Source organism: Nerophis lumbriciformis, linkage group LG08, assembly GCF_033978685.3.
Source record: "Nerophis lumbriciformis linkage group LG08, RoL_Nlum_v2.1, whole genome shotgun sequence".
Lineage (NCBI taxonomy): Eukaryota > Metazoa > Chordata > Actinopteri > Syngnathiformes > Syngnathidae > Nerophis > Nerophis lumbriciformis.
In genome coordinates this window covers 41,936,221-41,957,248 of record NC_084555.2, presented here as the reverse complement: position 1 = coordinate 41,957,248, position 21,028 = coordinate 41,936,221, and the positions used below count along the sequence as shown (strand labels likewise).

Here is a 21,028-nt window from a genome sequence, read left to right as displayed (position 1 = left end):
CCATCGCCGTCTGAAACTCCTCCTGTCGGGCGAGCCGTGATTCCTGGGTGTGCAAGTTTTCCGTCAGTTGTTTAGCCTCTGCTGAGTCCATACTGGCCAGAGTATACTGTTAAGTCTTGGCGAAAATGAGGACTCAGGTGCAGAAGAGAGACAATTGACTCAGACTTTATTTAAATGGTTTTCTTTGCTATCTCTTGGACAGAGTGATTAAACAAAGTGGCTACAAAATCTATCTATGATATACTCGAGCAACAAGAGGATGTGTAGCATAGGACATAAGGCAATAAACAGAAAATCACTCCATAAGGAGGAAAAGGGCAATAGCAAAAGTTCTATGCGAGTCTAATAACAAAAAACCAACAATCTATGATAATCTACAAAAAGGTAATTTCACTCATCAAAAGAAGTCGAGAAGCTATAAACAGAAAATATGTTATAAAGAGTTGAGAAGCCTGCAAACTAAAAGCGCTCCAGAAGGACGAAAAAAAAAGAAGACAAGGCACTAAGAAAATTGATACCAAAAGACTTGACCGAAAAAACTTTAGCAAAAGAAAATCACTCTCTCAGAGGAAACAAAGAAATCAATAAATAAAGCGAGACAATACTTATCAAACTTGGTTCAAGGCTGTGGACAAGGCTGTGGATAGTGATGGGTCCGGCAACACCGATGCATCGGCGCATGCGTCGAGCTCATAGAGCAAAACCCTGTCGGTGCGCGTACCGCTTTTAGAAAGTCACGTGACCGATACGCGAACTGTGTCGCACTGACGCCTCCTCTGTGCCCTGTGTGAGCGTGTATTTTCTACAGCCGGAGAAATAATAACTAAGAAGAGAAATCGTCTAAAATGTAATACGTCGGAATTTTTTTTTTTTTTTATAAAAATGTGTAAAAAAATAAAATAAAAAAAATTCCCAGTCCACAATCATCCACAACACGTTCTCTTAGATTTCCATGTTATGATACATGTTCATATTATTTATTGACTGTATCTAAAAAAGATAAAAATATATTTTTATTTAAATGAAGATATGAAATAATCCTAAATGAAATACAATGACTTGTTTTATATTATTGTATATACTAGGGCAGGGGTCACCAACGCGGTGCCCGCGGTCACCAGGTAGCCCATAAGGACCAGTTCACACCTGTTCTAAAAATAGCTCAAAAGAGCAGCACTTACCAGTGAGCAGTCTCTATTTTTTTTTATTTTATTTATTTACTAGCAAGCTGGTCTCGCTTTGCTCGACATTTTTAATTCTAAAAGAGACAAAACTCAAATAGAATTTGAAAATCCAAGAAAATATTTTAAAGACTTGGTCTTCACTTGGAATAAGCGGTAGAAATGGATGGATGGATGGGTCTTCACTTGTTTAAATAAATTCATTTATTTTTTACTTTGCTTCTTATTACTTTTAGAAATACAATTTTAGAGAAAGAATACAACCTTAAATATGATTTTAGGATTTTTAAACAAATATACCTTTTTACCTTTTAAATTTCTTCCTCTTCTTTCCTGACAATTTAAATCAATGTTCAAGTAAAAAAAAAATTTTTATTATTGTAAAGAATAATAAATATTTTAGCTTCTGTTTTTTCGACGAAGAATATTTGTGAAACATTTCTTCAAACTTACTATGATTAAAATTCAAAAAAAAAATTCTGGCAAATCTAGAAAATCTGTAGAATCAAATTTAAATCTTATTTCAAAGTATTTTGAATTTCTTTTAAAATTTTTGTTCTGGAAAATCTAGAAGAAATACTGATTTGTCTTTGTTAGAAATATATATTTGTTAAATATTCTAACAAAGTGCAGATTGGATTTTAACCAATTCAAAACATGTCATCAAAATTCTAAAATGTATCTTAATCAGGAAAAATTACTAATGATGTTCCATAAATTATTTTTTTAATTTTTTCAAAAAGATTCAAATAAGCTAGTTTTTCTCTTCTTTTTGTCGGTTGAATTTTGAATTTTAAAGAGTCGAAATTGAAGATAAACTATGTTTCAAAATTTTATTTAAAATTTTTTCGTGTTTTCTCCTCTTTTAAACCGTTCAATTAAGTGTTTTTTTCATTATTTATCCTCTACAAAAAACCTTCCGTAAAAGGAAAAAAAAATGTACGACGGAATGACAGACAGAAATACCAATTTTTTTTATATATATAAATTTATTTATTTAGCTATTCTTGTTTAAATCACACTTACGTGTAACTTACAAATGACAATATATTTATTTATTTAAGTGTGTATCAAACTGGTAGCCCTTCGCATTAATCAGTACCCAATAAGTAGTTTTTGGTTTCAAAAAGGTTGGTGACCCCTGTACTAGGGCATAAAATCAGTGTCAGTTGAGTCGGTCCATAGGTTGCCTGTAGGGATTTTTAATGTCCAGCAGATGTCAGTATTTAGTGACACAGTATCAATACAGTTTTGCAATGTGTCGAAACGCTTCATGACGCCTCATCAACCCATCACTAGCTGTGGACAAGGCTGGCGGTACGTAGCGAGACGATATACTCTGGCAACAAGACAGGGGAAGACGAGGACTATATACACATGAGGAAGGGTGACACAGGTGGGCACAATCAGGCAATCAGGAGAGACATCAGACCAGTGACACAGGAGGAAGGGCAAGTGGCCTGAAACGAGAGGAGGATTAGAATTTTCAAAATAAAACAGGAAGTTTGTCAGACAACCCCAAAACAGGACTTCCCTCACCACGATGTGACAACGTTGTGATTAGTTTTTGCAATTAATGCTCCGCCGTATGAACCTGACTCTCGCCAGACCCTTGTAGTTTGCTGAGCTCAACACAAGGGCCTGGGCTCAAAGGCATTGCAAACTCCTTCAGATAGCAAAAAATAATGAACCAATCAGGACCCTGGTCGGGATTTGATGGATGCGACGTAGCGCCGAAGGGACTGTTTTGATTCAAACAACAATGGCGGCACGGAGCAAGGAGTCGTGTGCTGACATTGATTCTGCTATTGCAACTGTTTTGCGACATCGATTGAATATTAATTCTTTAAAAGATGAACAGAGAACGGTTTTGAAGGCATTTATTCGTGGCAAGGATGTTTTTGGCTCTTCTTCCGACCGGGTTTGGATTTCCCAGCATCGCTCTCATCAGCGTCACGGGTTGATTTGGATGTGAGTGGTTGAAGTAGCACGTCATTCAAGATAACGGACAAGTGGTTTATCCAATCACATACAATTTTTTTTTTTTTACAAGGCCACGCCTTCTAAAATACATCTCCTATTGAGATCATAGGCCATCAAACCACTTTATATCTATTCTTACAAATTTTAGGAAGCAGATAAAAGACTTCTGCGATTATGCAGGCATGCGAATGTGCACCCACGGATAGACAGGGCCTATCACAGCCCTACTTGTTGACACTTTTCCATTGGCCAAACCAGGTACAATAAAGTGTTTTAAGCTGATATCATATGGAGCAGTGGTCCCCAACCACCGGGCCACGGCCCGGTACCGGTCCGTGGATCGATTAGTACAGGGCCGCACAATTTAAACATTTTTAAAAATTAAATCAACATAAAAAACACAAGATACACTTACAATTAGTGCACCAACTCAAAAAACCTCCCTCCCCCATTCACACTCATTCGCACAAAAGGGTTGTTTCTGTCACAAAGGGGACTATGGTGTGTTTGTTTTCCCGAGATGCAAGTAAAGCTGGACTGGACATGGCGTAGAGGTAAATACATATTTATTTAAAACACTAACAAACTACAAAAAAAAGGAAGCAAACAAAAGGCCCGCACAATGGCGGAGAACAAACTTGAGTAATGAAACCAAAAGACTGGCACAAAGGCAATTAATTAAGAACACGAAACAAAAACACTTACTGTGGCATGGCATGAAGCATAAACTATAGTGGACATGAATATCATGGGTAGCAGTAGCATGGATGGATAGATACAAGGGTGTGTAGAGAGTGCAGATCATGAATGTGATGTCGCCAACAAGACAGCCTGGCAACTGGAAGCTTAAATAATAGTGACATGATTAGTGACAGCAGGTGCGTGACTCAAAATGTGAAAACGTGAGACAGGTGCGTGACATGAGGATGTGAACCAGGTGAAACTAATGGTTGCTATGGTGACAAAACAAACAAAAGTGCACAAAAAGTCCAAAAACAAAACCGAACATGACTAAAACAAAACATGATCACACAGACATGACAGTTTCTTTCTGTTATCAATATTTCTGGTTCCTACATTATATATCAATATAGATTAATACAGTCTGCAGGGATACAGTCCGTAAGCACACAATTGTATTTTTTTATGACAAAAAAAATAAAAATAAAAATACCATACCCCCAATAATGGTCAACGCATTATTGCAACGTTTGAGGTAATGACAAAAATAAACACTAGCTTTGCATGCTGCTGTTCCTTAGTTCTAGATGTTGTAGCAGGGACCCATACATGCAACACTTTAAAAATATGAAACCATTTAGTCCCACCAGAGAAGTGCTCATTCATTCGCAGCAAGGCATATGTGTCACAATGAAATTGCAGTAGAAGAAGACTTAAACAAGGAAAACATATAAGTTTGGACCGCTCTGAATATGTTACTACCTGTTGCTCTGTTTGAATTCTATATTAAAGACAGGAAGGGTTTCTTATGTAATGTTTTTACTTGGTAATCAAATACAAGCAGACATCAAAAGTGAAGTATTTGTATATGAAGGTATGTCACAACAACAACAAAAGTAAAAAAGAAGCAAAACTCCTGCATGTCAGTTTTAATAGTAATTTTTGTGTCATTTTTCTAAAAAATAAAAAGACAACAAATAACAGAACTCATGCAGCCCCAGACCATTAACGATAGCACCACCATATTTGACTGTAGGCGAGACATGATTATCTATGTCTTTCTAGTTGTTTAGACAATAATGGTTTTGTGTTGTTATTTTTAGTGCAACTGCTATACAAGCTGAACACTGACTGCTCTAAATCATACATGTTTCATTTCTAAATAATTGTCTCTTGAGAATATATAGTGTAATAATGAAAACTGAGGGGTGTAAGACCGTATTGATTTTTTTGGAACATTACAGGAACTATTGTCTGTCAGAAAAAAGTGGTTTTCCTGACACATTTCCGCTTGGAATGACCACTCAGCTTCCTTTTTTCTCGCATGCAGTATTGGCATTCACTTTTTCACTTTCATGCTGACTCACCACTTCTGTTTTCTGCAGCTGAGGCATGACCCCACCCCCTTTCATTTTACAAACTTCTAGTAAACAAATGACAAGGTGATAACACACAGCTGATTTACCGTCCTATTAGCGACCAGGGCTATCAAAGTCCTTCATTGGGTGAATATATCATGTGATGGAATTTGTTTGTGTTGACTGATGACTTTGGCACGGGTCTGATGTGTTTGATTTACGTCAACTGAAAGCTTGCCAAAGGGCCTAAACAACTACACGTTATCTCTGTGATGCCTCAGCGCAACGTGCAGTGCTTAATGAGTACAATCCTAGTGAGGTCAAGGAGTCAATCCGCGTCCTATCTTCACAAATCACCATAACTCAGCCTTGCACTTGATTTAGCATCCAGTGGAAAGATGACGGGCCCCAGATCCATGCCAGGGCCTCCACTGTTGCACCCAAGTTGCTCATTCGGATAGCTATAAAAAAAACTTGGCCTTCTATGCGATGGAGGATTAGCGAGTGCAAAGAATCCTGTGATAGGTTTTTTAAAAGGTGTCATCTCTCATTTGCTCAGTGATTTAAGGAGGCTGTAGGGTGCTTTTCATGTCCCATGTGTCTCATATAATCCTTCCAAGGTCCAAATAACTCCACACTCATTTTCACTGTGGACTCTCTTGCATGATGGTAAGAGGGACATTCAGCTCAGATAGAGTTTCCTGACCCTTCCCTGTTTATCGCCTCATTGCTTTAATTTCTATTAAAGTGTAATCTCCAAGGTGTCATTATTGATCAGCCACCCCCATCAAAATTATCTGAACCTAAAACAATATTAAATCAGCTCGGTTTTGTCATGCAAAGGGACGAAGGAGGCCGCCGAAACACACATTTGTTAAACCGTGACCTGTTTAGGACAGTGGAACACGCTTGCGTCGACAACTTGTTTGTATAAACTAACTTCCACTGTGATGTCATTATTACAAAAAAGTAGTTGCAAAAGTTGACCTCTACGTTCGTAGCTTTTGTTGGCATAAACATTTAGCTACACACTATTAAAATGTTAATATTTTTCTGCGATGAGGTGGCGACTTGTCCAGGGTGTATCCCGCCTTCCGCCCGAACGCAGCTGAGATAGGCTCCAGCGCCCCCCGTGATCCCCAAAAGGGACAAGCGGTAGAAAATGGATGGATGGACTATTAAAATTTGGAAATGGTGACTTCCTGTTCAGTGCAAAGTAAGCTTAAAAATAAATGCATGGTAGTTTTAACCTGGATTCTGAACCTGAACATGCAACCATTCTTGTTTTTATATTGTTATGAACCTGGAGAAAGATTTGAATATGTATGGAAGCTTATCAATATTGTACTCAAGACATACAACACAATTATTTATTATATTCGAGTATAAAATATATGAAAACAGAAGAATAAAAATAGAACTATGCGCAAATAAAACAAAACTGCATTAGTTTAAAAATATTTATATTTATGTCTGGCAATAGTCACAATAAATGTGCAAGCAATGGCTAGTTTTGATTTTGGTAATGTTAACTTATGTTGACATCAGTCAGCCAGACAGGGGGCGTCAACATTAGCGGTTTCCACTGTTTTTTTGTCTAACTCCACTTTGTCCCTCTGTCCAGGCCTAATGTGTGCGGGGGTCAGCAGTGCTGCTCCGGCTGGGCTGTGGCACCAGGAACCAATCGCTGCATCAAACGTAAGTATCTTTATCTTCAGCATCACATGTTAGCATGTGCTTCTCAAATTCCACACAAGCAACCTGCATTAGTTCCATTCGATACACATTTACTAGGTAAATGTGCACAATATAATGAAAGTTAAAAAAAAATCAGCTTTGATTGACACTGTAAGTAAGGTATCCTTTTAGCAGTATTGATGGAGGCAAGGAAAGGCCTTGGATAGAATTGAGACTCAAAATACAGTAGAACGGATATTGCTATGGTGATTAGCTCAACTATTGAACTGGTACGTCATCCACAACAAATACTCAAATATTTCTTCTTTAATGTACTGTAAACACTGCATCCTTAAATTATCTGTTTGTAGGTAATCAACACTATCTCTGAAACAACCCATTTGTTTTCCCACTCAATTAGAACTGGGTTGAAAAGAGCCGCTCAATCACCAGAGAACTGCAATATTTGACAAACAAAAGTGACATCAACATGGTCTTACAGCTGTGCAGCCAGTGAAAATGTGAATAAATCGCCAGTTTGCTTCCTGTGTAACATATGTGACGGCTAGAAATTTTAGAGAGAAACAATCTGCATCTGCCCTGCAGTATTTAAAGGAACCAAGAATTAAATAACAAAAATCTGCTAATGAGAGGTAGCTACACACGTAATTTTCATTGCAATTTGGATAAACACCTAGTAAGCTGTACCATTGGGTTCATCATTTAATCAGAATTATTGAATAAGACTATTTATGTCTGTATTTCCCTATAAAAAGTCTGATAAAGACAAGTCATATTAAAAACATTGATACCTGGATTTTTATACGCCTGTCACAGGGTGTAGGTGACGAACCCCAAGATGCAGAGATGGCAGGCTTCTTGCAGGAAAACATGATTTAATTTAACACTATAACCAAAAACAAACAAAAGGGTACAAACAAAAACGCGCACAAGGCGGAGAACAAACTTGGCTATGAACAAAAACTAGCACAAAGGCTAACTGTGGACAAGAAACAAAAACACTTACTGTGACACGAAGGAACTATTAGATGAGCAGAGTGAACAGAAGTAGACACAGCTACAACGACAAGTATTAATGACATTGACAATCATAATGACAAGTAGCAGCTCTAACGACAATACTCCAGCCCTGACTGGAGGGCAAAGCAGGACTAAATAGTAGCTGGCTGATTGACACCAGTTGTGGCCAGGTGCCAATCAGCCACAGCTGAGGGGAAAAAGCACTCAGGGATACAAGCAGGAAATAAAGACAAAAAGAGGAAAAACTCAAAACATAACTAAACTGTCAGTGACAAACCTGACAAGGCCCACTTTTCGTCTGATTTGATTTTCACCAAAAATTTTTGCAAAAATATGCCATCTCTGTTATCGTACAGTACAACTAAACACTGTGGGTAATCAACTAGTCTGTTTGCCCATGCATCTTTCCGCTCAGCCGAAACCTTAAAAAAGAAATTCTACGCGCTGTTGACCTACCATGGGGGTTAAAGAAAATAGCACCTGTCAGCACTTTGATAAAGAAGGTGAGACACACTGTTGAATTTAAGAAATAACTTGTCCTTAAGTGCAAAGGTGGTGTCCCCTAGGCTTTCCTCTTGCCTCCTCCTTCTCCGCTCATTGCTGTTTTTGCCAACACCAGTCTTCAGTATACGTAAAGGTGATACACATTTATGAATTTTGTATTGTTGTAAAACTATAGCTAACTTCTACATAATGTGATTTGTGTTAATAATTTTGGGCGTCTGGAACAGATTCATAGGATTTATATTATTTCATATGTGAACAGTTTCTTACCATTTGGTCCTTGTCTGACCTTTTGGAACAGATTACTAACAAAAACTGGTATACCCGTGTATTTAATTTATGGTCAACAGATATATAATACCAAACGACTTAAGCAATTCAGAGCTTTTCTTCCTGTCGCTTACACACACCAACACACACACCGTTGATCCAGGAATGGTGACCTGAAGAAAATGTCTTAAAGGTTGGGCAAGTTATCAAACTACTGAGATGAGTCATCTTATTTTTTGCTGAATACAATATTCAGCTTAATGAGAGTGGCAAAATATCATACATCTCCCAGTATGAAGCAATGCAGTACACCACTGCTACTCAATTCAAACTGAACTTTACAACATCCATCCATCCATCCATTTTCTACCGCTTGTCCGTTAGCTTTAGAACATTTGGTTCTTATATTTGACGTACCTAATGTTATGGGCTGATGAGCGTACATTACAACTGTTTCGACCTGTATATTTAGCCGACAGAAACTTCACAAAATTATGCCGACATAGCTAATGGTGACTAATGGCTGTCCTGTCAATGCAAATTGCCCCCATGAAAATGTTTTTCTCCTCATGTTCATGTGCATTATTATAAGAACCCGGCACGGAAATTACTTGCACTAAACTCTCAGTTGGACCAGTACTTTGACCGCAACAGTATTGAATATCCTGCCCAGCAGATAACCACATGCAGATGAGAGTGAGAAAATGTAATGTAATTATCAACAACACGTTACCTTTTTTGTGTACTAAATTTAGATGTCAGACTCTCTCTCAGAGCCTGACAAAACCACATTTAGCCCTCATGCATGAATTCGGGACTTAATGTGCTGTTTGTTGGACATTGGAATTGAAGTTTGCTTTATTGGCAGTTATCTTTACACTTGACTGGTGGAATGAAACGTTGGTCTACTAGCTGGATCTACAGTATCTGTCTGTTCACTTATTTGCTGTTTTCTCTCTCTTACACACGCAAATAACCCAGCAATTGTATTACACTACAAACTTCCCCAAGCAACCTCCTCATTTCATCCACTTCCTTCCCAGCTAGAGGCACACTTAGTGAAGGTGCCAAATGCCAAATACATGTAACGTTGGCCAAATTAAAATGTATATATATATCTTCAGAAAGTAACTCATGTGCATCTGGACCGTCTTATATGCATCTCCTGAGGCAAACATTACCAACTGTTGGTGCTGCGACCCTGTAAGAAAACCTCTGCGGAAAAAATTGAGGTTATCATCAAAATGTCTTTATTAGGCGTTTGCAATACGAGAAACCTTTTCACTCTGTTGGGGAATGAAAGGGAGAAAAAAAAATTGCTGGCTGGGAGGGAAATATTATAAACATGAAAACATATCACGGCTGAGCTACGTCTAGGATATTCCCTCTAAAGGGATTTGAAGTAATGTCTAATATTAAAAGTGTCAGCTTCAGGCTTTACTTAAGAGACTGTATTGGATGTCTTGGGTTATGGCTTCTTAACAGTACCTCATTGTTCGGTTGCGTTGAGCTCAGAGCAAATATATGACAGGAATTGCACCACTTCTTCTCTATTTATTACATGGTCTTTGTCAGCTTGAAGACCAGGGGACTAATTCCTATTCTTTAACCACCCATATTACTATTGTAATTGGTAGCAGTTGGTAGTGTGATACATCTTGCTGGTGTGATGTGGGATCTTCATTACAATTGCTCCGCTATTGAATAGCGCCCATTCTGGTGTGTCGTTTGCCTTTCACCCTGCAGCTTGGATTACACTTCTTCGTAGGTAGACATGCCTAATGTTGAAATGCTACAGCAGGAATGTTCACCTAAATTGTTTTGGGGGTCCCACTTCCAAAAAGCTAAGTACCGTTGGGCCAGCCTTCTCCATTCACTATTAATTTTATTTTGCATAGTCCGGAGAAGCAATGTCTTCTTCAGTAAACTTTTGATTTTGGTGTATTTATTTTGTCAGCGTTACAAGAGTGCTCTGCTGTTTTTTAGGACCTTCCGTAAAAATGTGAATCTCTCACAAGTTTTTTTAACTGAACTTGTGGGTCACCAGGTGAATATACCTAAAATGGAACCTTGAGGAACAATGCTAGTAGAAGTAAAGAAGCTGAACAAAGGACAACTGACTGCATCTGAAATAAACTGGCTAAAGCAACACCTTACTTACCACAATCATTCCAAAATTGTTTTATAACTTCCAAAAAGGAGAGGACTTAAAGGGGTGCCTTGATGAACGCCTCTGTTATGGAAATCACAAGTTTGGACCCCAGTATTCTATGTTTGCTAGCAAGGTTAAAATGTAAATTCAAGGATCTGCCAATGTCTTTACAGTGTTCCAAGTTTCTCCATACTGCAGGAGCGCTCTAGTGTTTTTAGAACTGAACTCGGGATGTCATTCTCGGGCCGGATTTGGCCCCCAGGCCGCCAGTTGATTAGGAGTTGTATCTTCCAGACAGTCAAGTTGGTGAGCAACCACAACTCTCATCGAACCATTGTTAGTTCTTTAAAAGCGAGCGAACAATAGACGCTTCCAACTTTGCCCGCCAAGCCACTCCCCTTTGGTTATTGTTGTCATGCCCCTCAGGCATACTTGTCAACCCTCCCGGATTTTCCGGGAGACTCCCAAAATTCAGCGCTTCTCCCGAAAACCTCCCGGGACAAATTTTCTCCCGAAAATCTCCCGAAATTCAGGCGGACCTGAGTGACGTGTCGACAGCCTGTTTTCACGTTCGCTTTCCCACAATATAAACAGCGCGCCTGCCCAATCACGTTATAACTGTAGAATGATGGAGGGTGAGTTCTTGGTTTCTTATGTGGGTTTATTGTTAGGCAGTTTCATTAACGTCCTCCCAGCGCCGCAACAACACACAACAACAGCAGTCACGTTTCCGTCTGCCGTAAAGCAGTTTGTCTGCCGTAAACAGCAATGTTGTGACACTCTTAAGCAGGGCAATACTGCCATCTACTGTACATGTGTACATATGTGACATTAACTTCTAGGGCTTTTAGAGAGGGCAGTGCACAACTGCGCACACAACAATGAGACGAAGCAGAATGCATCATCAGAGAGGGTGTTCAGCATGGTTAGAAAAATAGAGACAGAGAATAGAACAAGGATGGACAATTCAACCCTTAACTCAACATTGAGTAGATGAGTGTTATGTGTGTGTTTCTGTGTAAATAAATGAACACTGAAATTCAAGTATTTCTCTTATTTATATATATATATATATATATATATATATATATATATATATATATATATATATATATATATATATATATATATATATATATATATATATATGTGTATATATATATATATATATATATATATATATATATATATTTATATAGCTAGAATTCACTGAAAGTCAAGTATTTCTTATATATATATATATATATATATATATACTCCTCCCCTCTTAACCACGCCCCCAACCACGCCCCACCCCACCTCCCGAAATCGGAGGTCTCAAGGTTGGCAAGTATGCCCTCAGGCTTTCGTCAAAGATGGGGGAAGATCAACAATCACTCGCTTAAATTTCAGACAAAAATAGCTCAAATTTCAGACAAAAATCTCAAATGTTTCCTTCTCGATGCTGAAAATCTTCAGCAGCGATCACTTAAAGGGGCATTAACAAATTGCCGGTTTGCATGGCAATTCATGGCGTTTTTCAAACCGCTTTAACCATGTCTTAACGATGGTGGAAAGCCTTTCTCAACACGTTTTGAACACGGTGCCAACGCAGATCATACCACGGATCTACCCTAAATGCGGCACTCTCTAATCTGCATTAACCGCAGTGCTACCGTGTAGCTCCTTGTGCATGTGGTACTTCCGTGATTGACTCCGCTACCTTCGTGTTCACATCGTGAAGATCTAGGAGGAAAATGTGACAGGTGGATTATGGCGGTGTTAACGCAGTATCATCGTGGATCCTGCGGTGAAAATCCAGAGGCTGACGTTTTTTACACGGCGAAAGGCGTTTTGAACACGGCCCATTTCAAACTGCCAAGATTGCCACAAAAATGTTAAAGTGTTAACCGTTTTTGTCGGTTCTTAGCAGGTTTCATAGTTCATGGCGGATGAGTGACAGGTGACCAGGTTTTTTTGTTCGGTGTTAACACGGTCTTTGGTGGAGCACAGAATTTTTTAACCATCATGACCCACCATCCAAACCGTCAATGTGTGAACGCCCTTAAGAGAGGGTTAAATTACTTTACCCGAAGCTACATTTATGAAATCACGTTTTGGAAGGCGGAAATTGCGATGTGCGTGTTGATTCTCAGTGCTGGTGATGAATGCAGAATAATCGGCCACCACATACACTGCACAATCATATTTTCCGAAAAAAAATTCCTTTTGATATCATTAATACTAAAAATGTTCATTCATCAACCATTCATAACCCCCCCCCCCCAAAAAAAAACGACAACAATACATTTCTGCCTGTATTGGTTATCTATGGATTTAATAATGGAACTATGGTATTTTCTGAACGTAAATTGTTCATTAAATTGCTGAACTAACTTTCGAACAAACAAGCCTTGTGCTTGTTGATGGTCTTCACATTCGGTTGAAAATGTGTTCTCCCATAAGCTTTGATCCAGCGAAGACATTCCTTGTAGTTTGTCTTTGGTTTTGGAAATAGAGAGTTTTGCTCCTTCCAATCTCTCTGGATATCCTAGATCCGCATTCGTGCCCCATGCACACCTGCAGCCCATTTTTATAAAAATAAACTGCAGTTATCCTGATTTTCATTGTCTGTCTCACAGCACGTGCCTGATCATTTGTGGGATAACATAGCGATTTGGTTGTAGTTGGAGGTCACTGTGAATTCCCTGCAATCTGATTGGTTGAATGATTGACAGGCCGAAAATGTGAAGGACAATTAAAGCGAGACAGAGAGTGTAATGGCAGCTGAAACTAATCAGCAGTCACAGTCACAAGGTTGATCTGAAATCGAAGGAGAAGACGTTCGCCAAAGTAGACTGTACGTCCCCTGAATGAGTCTTATATACACAGGAATTAATGTTGTAGAAGCATTCCAATCACAGTCTTTACGGTTCCGATAGGTGGACGTCATTTAGCCGGTAAGTTTTGAAGGGGTAGTCGTAAGCCACTGGCACCTCGACGCAGGAGCATGATCCAAGGTTAATGTTCCATTTCTACTGCACAGTAGCTACTCAGTTTAACATGTTCCCTAACTGCTGTAAATCAGGTACTATAGGGTACTATAAAGTACTATTTCTAGTATGCATGCCTGCAGTATTATATTCCACAGTGTCTACTACCATGGTCCATTGTTTTGCCTCCTTATCGCCAAGGAGTAAAGACTGTAGTGTGGTTTGTTAGCATATGTCATCAGTGTTGCATATTTTGATGTGGAAAACTGGCCAACCCCAAAAAATTGGGAGAGTTATATGTTAAAAAAATGATCAAATTAAACACACATGCTTACATTAGCCTACCCTGTGAGTTTCTACTTTCGCTGCAGAGGTCCATTTGATTTCTGCCCTCAGTCTCTTCTTGGATAACAGTGTGTTTCTTTTCTAATGCTTACATAGTGCAAAGTAAATACAGAAGAACATTGTTCTCTTCCGTTGTTGTTAGTAAGTGTGTCTTATTCCCACTGATACATTCAATGCTGCATGGTTTTTGCCGCTTCCTTTTTTCAAAAACATTTTTGACACAGGGTTTATTGATATGTTTCTAATATTACTATAATATGGACTCTTTGAAAAATAAAATTGGACCTAATGTTTATCCTATTTTTTTAGCAAACATTTTTGTGCAAGAAAAAGGAATGTCTGTGTTCTGCAATTGTTATACAACTCTGATGCATTATTAAAAAAGGAACCATCCCCATTTCTGCATTGTGTTTGTTTCTTCTCCAGTGCAGTCACAGACTGTAAGTAACAGTAATTGGCAAAGGGAGCTACATTTCTTTCATTATATAACCAGGTAGATGAGTGTGTGTGTGTGTGTGTGTGTGTGTGTGTGTGTGTGTGTGTGTGTGTGTAGTAGGATGGTAAAGTGAGACCATGTGTAGGCTTGGCTCCTGTAGAGATGCATGTCATATATTGTCTTAGCATCAAGAAGAACTAACTGTATATAATTCCCCACCACCACTTTACACATCTGCAGCTTTGTTACTGAACAAAGGGAGCTATATCTTAGCCTCACCCAATCATACCCCAGCCATTGTTCCGTCTCAGTAGCAGCTGCGTGACTCCCAAGACACACATACATCTCCTTTTCTAAAATTAGCCTTCTTGCAAATGTTTAAAAAACTTAACACAGTAGTATTTGGTCAAACAACATGCTGTGGGAAAACTGTATGCCATCACAGGTCATTTTAGTTTTGGTTTGCAACATTTTTTCTCTCAAAACAACCATTAAGAAGCAACTAATGCTATTGTGTTAACTTGTCAATGCATTATCCGCTGTGACCTAAAACAGACGAACAGGGGTAGTAGTGTACGTGCTAAATAAGCTTCTTGTGAGGCTGTGTTGCAGATTCGTATCATGTAGTTTCTCATCTATTTTGCTATAACTATGCTATTTTGGTTGTTTAAACTTCTATAGTGTTTTCATCTGACTTGAGCACAAAATCGCTACTCTAAATCTCTAATTAACACAATAACGGTGGATCACCTATAGTCGCCAGGTGTGTGGTGTATAAACGCAAGCAACAGCCATGTTCGTTAAAAACATTGGCAGTATTAGCTTTGGCTAAAGGCAACTTCATTAACTCCCCAAAATGGCACAGCCACATTTAGACTGTCATGAGTGGTCAGCATAAAGCAATTGTATTTGCTTCTGCATGCGCTTTAAAGTGATTTTTGTTTTTGCGCTTTTCAATGTTGTCGCTTAGCAGTGTACCAGTGAATTTTGCTACAGTTCCTGCTGTGTTGTGCAAACTACTTGACAATAAATGACCACTTTTCAGAACTAACAGTCTTTCAATTATCACCTGCTTCTGATAAAACTCATCCTCTTTGCAGATTAGGCAAATACATGCAAAATTATTGGCTATAATGATGGCATGTACAAAGTATTAACATGGGATAGCAGTGGTTCAGAAGTAAAGATAGGTGTAGTAAAGTGAAGTACTTCTTATGATGCTCAACTAGAACTTTTAATGAAGCCCAGCACACAGATACAACATACACAGCCGTTAGCTCTACTGCTGTCAAAACACTGCTAGCCCCGTTGCCTATAGGACCCGACCTGAACCCCAGGTGGTGGTCCCGGTGCTGCCTGAACAAAAAGGCATTTTAACATTACAACAATTGGTATCGAATTCAATCCTTTTTTTGACTCCATCGAGTATCATTTCACATAAAATCAAAGGGTACCGTATTTCGAAACCTTTGTTGCACGTGACAAACGTCACATCCGGTTACGTGCATAGGCTCAAACATTTGCGGTTAAAATTCTGAACGGACTCAACTGGATTGCCTCTACGTAAAGTTGCAATTTTCCATGCCAACAAAGCTAGTTTGCCTGATAGAAATTGCACAAAAGTTCAGTCAGGCTCCACTTTTCAAAATGCAGTAGCTCGATGGGCTGCTCTCCATCAATGTTAGCATGGTTCCAGACCCAAGTCACGAGAAGGGAAACCACTCAATGACTCCTAAGTTGTCCTCAACCAGTCCATACACTCGGCGCCTGCAGATTTCTGATGGTTCACTCTTCCAGACGTGTTCATCTCCTCTGTATGGCTCCACTCACACTTATTGTTTCCTCTCGCTCTGGCGAGGGCGCTGCCTTGTAGTGTTTACTGTTTCCTCTCCACATATTTTGTGTGCATTCTCGTTTTTTTCCACACCTTTTGGTTATTTAGTTAGATTCATTATTTTTCCTCAGTCTTTTTTGAGTGATCTTTTTGTTATTATCTTATTGGGGAGAGCGTGGCTTGGTTGGTAGAGCTGCCGAGCAAGACACTTCCCCGCCATCAGTGTGTAAATGTGTGGGTGAATGTGGAAATAGTGTCAAAATGCTTTGAATACCTAGAATGTAGAAAAGCGCTATACAAGTATAACCCATTTACCAGAACCCATTTAATAAATATTTCTTACAATTTTTGCTCTGCGTTGGGGTCCTACTCTGGCTAAGCCGATCGTGACAAGATGATGTGTAATAAGTATAGTATTTACAGTATAAACACTTTGCAGGCTCAACAAAGGATCAGACAGGCACATTCGGCTTAAGTACCAGTAGAGTGGAAAGACAAGTTGACTTTATATGCTTATTTGTGTTGCATTGTATCCATTAAACCATATCCAATTGTATTTACAATCTGCAAAGTATGGGGCAACACCGTTTAAACATCACAAAATGCCATACATTCAGTCAGCCATTTTGAATATTCCGCTTTGAATACCTTCGGCTATTTTCAGAGATTGACGCCACAGTAGTAACGCTTCTGCACTCTGACCATGTTATCAGATCAGTCATACTGGAAATACGCAAACAATTGGAAAGAGATGTGGCGTTTATCATTCACAATCTTTATGTAAGTCAAGAACACATATGCTTGGCTTTTTTTATGCATTCAAAATCGTAAATAAATAGCTAACAATTGATTCAACAGATCGAGGGTCCTCAGTTGAGCTCATTATACTCTCTCTAAAAACATCCAGAAACTGCCAACAATATGCCATTTACATGTCATGACCGGAAAATTAACCAAATATGAGTGACATTGTTAGTAATGCAGACAGACTTTTTTAGCGGAAAATTGATAGCAGTGGGCTAATGCTAACTTACGCCTTTGGTTGACACACTGAGGCGACGGCTGCTTTTGCTTTGTCTCAAACTTGCTAAAAGTCAATTCTAGATTATAATTCATGCAGCTCTCATCTAGTAGTAGACAAATATGGCCATGGTCTGACAGGCTGGTCGACTTTCAGGTTTCCGAGATGGCAAAATAGACGGTTCCTGCAGGAACTTCTTTTTAAACCTTTGTGAGGATTGCGATTGAACCTTCATCTAAACTGAATTATGTGAGCGTCCTGTCGGTCGGCATCCTAGCGAGAGGAAATATTACAGTAAGTGTTTGTTTTATTCTGTTTTGTAATTGTTAGTTTGTAGGTTTAACACCGAGCAATGCTGCGGATGCTACAGTGTCAAAATTAAACTGCATCCATCACTCGACTTCTAAAACTTATTGCTCATCCTCTTTGTGTTCGGGCTCAAAAATATAAAGTCCTGGATATAAGTTTTCCGAAAGTAATAGTTGTTGGCTCTCACAAAGTCTGCTTGATTATTATTGTTTTTGATAGGGAAGAGATCTTTGGTACCTAGCGCGATGTCACGCGATCACGTGACTGGCTTTCTCATTATCCAGGCTCGGGAATCTCCGTGAGATTGATACTTTTTTGATTATATCTATTTATTCACCAACTTTGTAAGTCTTTTGGTGTCATAAATCAGACATATATGATAATAGCTTCAATATAGTAAAGGTAACTTGTTTTTCCACTCTACTGGTACTTCAATGGCTAAGACTACTCCCTTGCTAAGGCAACAAACCTTTGCCAATTCTCTTCTGCCAGTTATCTTGGAATAACAACTGCATGCAAACCATACTATATAATACTTGCAAATTTGACTCAGAACTGTAAGAAAAAATATTTCCCAAATGGACAGCACATATATCATTATCAGCTCATTGTTAAATGTTAATAAAAAAAAAAAAATTGTATTATAAACAATTAGCATAAATAGCACATGAACACACACAAAAGCACCGAAAATTGGTACCTTTAACTACCGGTATCAATTGCCAGGTCCTGGGAATTCATTAGATAGAGCAGGTCGTCCAGAAACCTAAGGGTTGGCAGTTCAGGCCTAGCTTCTTCCATTCTAATCACTGCTGTTGTGTCTTTGGGCAAAAAACTTAACCCATCTTTCCTTCAGTACAGCAGAATAGCAGTGACCTGCTGTATACAGTATATGTTAATGTATGTTTGGAGGTGGTCAGAGGGGCCGGTAGCGCAAATTGACAGCCACATTTCCCTCATGCTACCCCAGGGTAGCTATGGGCAGTGCATGACTAATGTGTTTTCAATGTAAAAGCCCTTTTGGTATCTAGAAAGGTTGCATATTTAGTAAATCCGATCACTTACTTACGGAGTACACCCATTGGCTGGTTCTCTTATACAGCAACATTCAAAATGTTCTACACAGTCCCGACTGGCTTTAGAACAGCTTGAACTTACAAATCACCGAGGCTATTTGTGGTTTTATTTTGCTGCTCTACACATCTTAATAATTCAGCTTATGTTGCCATAACACATATGGCAACATTCTGCAAGTAAAGTAGTTCAGAGATTGTGCCAACAATGGGATTTATACCCACTGCTGTCTCAGAGAGTCCTCATGAAAAGTTGCATCATCTGAGGCATTTCAGTCTTATGTGCAAGCGTTTTATTAATGTTCTTTCAACGGTCTTATTTCTGGCTTCCTTCTAATGATGGTTAAGTCTCCAAAAACTGCAAATATGTGATGTGTCAAATTGTAATTGTATGCATGTTTGAAATAAACCAACATCATAACCAACCAACACCATTTGTGTTCAATTGTTTCTTACTACTAACCAATGCACTCTAAAGCATTTTGCTCAACATGATGTCAGGTAAGGTCTACCTTCACACTGAACTCCAGAAAAGTTTTTTTGCCTAATACCATACTGGCGTTGAAACAGGAGTTCAGATCATTCAGAGGAAACTTTGTGAAATGCCTGGTTTTTGGTAGGATTGCTGTAAGGCATGACTCATCTGTTCCAGATTTGAATAGTTTCTCTCTTAATTTGAACGGTTTTGATTTATGAATATCCATAGTCCCATCTAAAAGAAAGTTTGTGTATTGCACACTGCACCCTGCCAGCAATAATAAAACACACCTTTTTTTCTGTTAAAGCGATTAGTTAAAAGGGTTTGCAACTTTTTTGCAGATGCTAACTTTCTAATGTGTTTTAATCATTATATCCTGCCCTCTTACGACTTTCAGCACCTAATGATGTAACTACGCTCGTACGTAACGTGTGTTGTTAGCTAAGGATAGCACTTTGGATTGCTAACATTAGCTATCATTGAATGTATAGACTATCATGACAACAACATGACTGCAAATTGTTAGTTGATTGGACTGCTGTTGTGTACAGTATGTGCTTATGTTTTATCCCCACATTACACCTAGTTGTTTTGACACTTTGGTTTGTTGGCCCTTGCTATGCTTGTTTTTATCAAGTCTCACAAATGTCACACAAAAGTCCATCCATCCATCCATTTTCTACCGCTTGTCCCGTTCGAGGAGCCTATCTTAGCTGCATTCGGGCGGAAGGCGGGGTACACATACCAGAAAAAAACACACTGGTATCATATTGTCAAGCATTTTACATTTTGCAAATTTTAAATTCTCTTCGGGCGTTAAAAGCAATGGGACATACTTGATGTTCGCTTTTGAACATGTGCAAAACAGCTGGTCGAGTATCAAGGACATACAATACATCTGTGAATGCTTTCTAACATTTTAAACTACATTCAGATATGTTAGCCCACTAACAGAAACAAGCCATCGCCGCAACCTCTGTCCCTCAAAAAATATGAGCCCTGTTTACATATGTATAATTTATAGGAAGGAAGAGACTACATTACAATCTAGAACACCATTGCATTTGTTTTTCTACATCTGCAGGTCTCCTGCATCTGTTTACTTGGGATAATGCATTAGGTAACATATGTTTAAACTGCACTGCTCAGGTTGGTCATGTAACAGACTATGGTATGCAGCACAAAAAACATGAAGCAGCACAACAAACAAACATAATCCTTTAGCTTTTTATGTGTACAATGTGGCAATGACAAAATGTACAATATATGCAGAGGTGTGTATTAATGAAGGTGAACAAATGAGGGCCAATTGTTTAATATGTTCTCTAACCTTGACATGCATCTTAATATGTTTTTCATTAGCTAAAATTCCCGAGTAAACTATGTGAACGATGAATGATCAGTTACTCAATTACATGTTTTGTTTTTCAAATGTTTAATACAGTAGAATGGGGTTATACCTGAATGTTGTGAACTCAAAATGACAAAATGACCTACCAGAGAAGTTTTGCTATTGCATGGATGTTGCCCAAATTCTTATAGCTGATGTCATGTCCTTTTTAAGCAAACTGAATCAACAGTACTCAAATTATTCTCAAATATACTTTATAGTACGCCAACAGTAAGGTGCTGGTTTTACAGATGTCAAATAGGGACTCAAAGTGTGTTTGTTAGTATTGGTAATCCAAATAGGGTTTGATCCAAATAACACAC

At 38.7% G+C, this 21,028-nt stretch overlaps 1 protein-coding gene across 4 annotated transcripts in view; it reads left to right on the top strand.

Moving 5' to 3' along the window:
* The window catches only part of LOC133611820 (latent-transforming growth factor beta-binding protein 2-like), a 285,634-nt gene that overhangs the window by 7,213 nt on the left and 257,393 nt on the right, over window positions 1–21,028 (top strand). For all 4 annotated transcript variants that reach the window (XM_061968969.1, XM_061968971.1, XM_061968972.1 and 1 more), the window contains exon 2: window positions 6,828–6,901. In XM_061968969.1, coding sequence (XP_061824953.1) covers window positions 6,828–6,901 — 74 coding nt within the window. The remainder of the gene's footprint in view (window positions 1–6,827; window positions 6,902–21,028) is intronic.